The 2,579-nt window shown below is 72.8% G+C and overlaps 2 protein-coding genes across 2 annotated transcripts in view; both read right to left on the reverse strand.

Annotated features, from left to right (window-relative positions):
• Positions 1 to 420, reverse strand: part of CHLNCDRAFT_140442 (hypothetical protein) — a gene marked incomplete at both ends in the record, with an annotated part of 2,151 nt that extends 1,731 nt beyond the window's left edge. Inside the window, 2 exons of the mRNA XM_005850783.1 lie at positions 23 to 84; positions 178 to 420. Of these exons, the coding sequence (XP_005850845.1) occupies positions 23 to 84; positions 178 to 420 (305 nt within the window). The remainder of the gene's footprint in view (positions 1 to 22; positions 85 to 177) is intronic.
• A 259-nt stretch (positions 421 to 679) lies between these two features.
• CHLNCDRAFT_140443 (hypothetical protein) overlaps positions 680 to 2,579 on the reverse strand; it is a gene marked incomplete at both ends in the record, with an annotated part of 4,541 nt that continues 2,641 nt past the window's right edge. Inside the window, 2 exons of the mRNA XM_005850784.1 lie at positions 680 to 871; positions 995 to 2,500. Of these exons, the coding sequence (XP_005850846.1) occupies positions 680 to 871; positions 995 to 2,500 (1,698 nt within the window). The remainder of the gene's footprint in view (positions 872 to 994; positions 2,501 to 2,579) is intronic.

Here is a 2,579-nt window from a genome sequence, read left to right on the forward strand (position 1 = left end):
CCGCGTCTCGAAGAAGGCCCACACCAGCTGGTAGCCCAGGGAGGTGATGCCCACGCTGTAGGTGTTGGGGTAGGCGTACAGCACCTGTGCAGGGGTAGCGGGTGAGGTGGTGTGGGAACGCGCAAAGGCCGGGTGCCGTGAGGCGTGGGCGCGACGCCCGCCCCCCGCCCGCCCCACCTGCAGCGCGCCGCGTGCTGCCGGCACCGGGTCAAAGCACAGGATCTCGTCGGCCTTGCACTCCGCCATGTGCAGGGTCTTGCTGCGCGGCGGCGCCGCGGCCTGCTGCTGCTGCTGCTGCTTCTCTCTACCGCGCCGCTTGGCGCCGCCGCCGCCACCGCCGCCGCGCTTCCCCACTGCCGCAACCACACGTCGCAGCGGCGGCGCCGCCGAGCATTGTGGTTGTGCGGCACTGATGGGCATCGCACTTGTTAAGCGCGTGTCTACTTATTTCTGCGAATTGGCCCGCCACCTGAACTGCAAAACGAGGCCATGGTGCAATACACACGGCAATCCGACGTGCGCCGCAGTTGAATGAGATCCATGGAGGGCAGCATGCATGAGGAGGTCGAACGCCAGCCTGTTCCCTGCGCCGCCACGTCAGCTGCAGCCCGGCGCCGCACGCAGCAAAGCCTCTCATACTTGCAATCTCATTGCCTAAACCGTGTCATTCACATGCTTCCTACTGCTTGGGACGCTTGAAAGCAGTCAACAGCGTGCCCTGCCTGCCGCCACGGCTCCCCGCATTGCCGCCTGCCGCACGCTTCTTGCGGCTGCCGGCGCCGGGTGCGGTGTTGCCGGCATTGGCAAACAGGCGGCCCAGCTTGTCCTCCTCCTGCTGCAGCTTGGCCGCCAGGTGCGCGTCCTCGTGCGCCTGCACTCGGCAGCGGCGGCAGCAGCAGCACCGGAACCAGCGGCATCCTGTCACCAGGCGTTGCACCGGCGTCGCCCAGTCCCATCGCCCGCTGCCGCCACCCAGGCCCCCACCCCGCCGCACCTGCAGCCGCGTCTCTCGCACCCACTCCCCGCACACAGTGCACTCCATCACATCCTCCCCCGGCAGCAGAGGGCTGCCTGGGGGGACATCCTCATCATCATCCTCGTACTCATCCACCTCTAGGCTGCCTGCAGGCTGGGCCTCCTGTTCCTCCTGCTGCTCCTGCTGCTGCTGGTGGTTGTGGCGAGGCTCCTGCTGCGGCTGCTGCCCCTCGCCGCCCCCCGCCCGCGCCTCCTCCTGCGCCGCCGCCGCCGGCTGCGGCTGCTGCGGCTGCTGCCCTGCTGGCGGCGAGGGCTGCCTGGCAGACATGAAGCGCAGGATGGAGGGCGCCGCCGCAGAGGCCGCCGCCGCCGCCGCCTTCCTGCTCCCCCGCTTGGCCTTGCCGCTGCTGCCGGCGCCGGCTTTGCCGCCGCTGGCGCTGCCCTTGCTGGCGGCAGGGGCCGCAGCGCCGGCGCCGGCCGCCGCCGCCTGCCCCGCCGCCGCCTCGCACCTGGCGCCCAGCCTGGAGGTGCCGCACACCTCACACCAGAAGGCGGCGCGGGGGTTGTGGAAGGTGCAGGCTTTGCAGGTCCAGGGAGGGCCCTGCTGGTGGTGCTGGGGGGCGGCCGCCGGCAGCGCCTGCTCCTGCTCAGCCTGCTCCTCCTGCTGCTCCTGCTGCTGCTCCTGCTGCTGCTCCTCCCGCTCCACCTGCTGCTGCTCATCTGCCGGTGCGGCTGCCTGCTGCCCAGGGCTGCCCTCTGCCGCCTGCCCCTCTCGCAGGGCGGGGCTCGCAGCCAGCCGCCCTGCTGCTTGCTGAAGCATCATGTCCAGCCCACCCTCGCCCTCAGCCGGCGCCGCCCTCCCCTCTGTCGCCGCCGCCTCGCGCTCAAAGCGCTCTGCCGTGGCGGGGGAGGCGAGCAGGGATGGGGGCAGGGAGTAGGCGCCGCCGCCGCCGCCGTCGCCGCCGTCGCCGCCGTCGCCGCCCTCGCCGCTGCCCTGCGCCTGCCACTCTCGCAGGCTGAGCTCCAGGCTGCTCTCCTGCGCCTGCCACTCCCGCAGGCTCAGCTCCAGAAGCTCTCCCTCCCCCAGCGCCTGGCTGCTGTGCACCACACCCCCCTCCTCCTCCTCCTCAGCCACCTCCGCCTCCACCTCCTCGCCGCCGACATGGCCGCCGCCGCCATGGCTGCCGCCGGCCCCCTGCCTGCCCCCATCGGCGCGTCCGCTGCCCGCCGCGGCAGCGCTGCCCCGCTGGCCGGCCCCGCCCTCCTCCTCCTCCTGCTGCCGCTGCTGCCGCTGCTGCTGCTCCTGCTGCTGGCCGCACCCCTCCTCCTGCTGCCTCCGTCCCAGGGCTTGCTCCAGTGACAGCTGCCCGGGGGCGCGGCGCGGCGCCTGCAGGAAGCCACTGACCCTCAGGCCCAGCAGGCGCAGCTCGCAGGGCAGCTCCGCCAGCAGCAGGCGCCGCGCGGCGGCAAACAGGTCGTCGGCGGCGCTGATGTGGCGCGGCAGCGTCTGGGCGCGCGTGCGCAGCTGCTTGCGGGGGGTCGCAGCAGGGAGGGGGGGGGGGGGCGGGTGGATGCCAAGGGGGGGTGAAGAGGCCCGGGCCAAC

This window comes from Chlorella variabilis (assembly GCF_000147415.1).
Source record: "Chlorella variabilis unplaced genomic scaffold CHLNCscaffold_3, whole genome shotgun sequence".
NCBI lineage: Eukaryota > Viridiplantae > Chlorophyta > Trebouxiophyceae > Chlorellales > Chlorellaceae > Chlorella > Chlorella variabilis.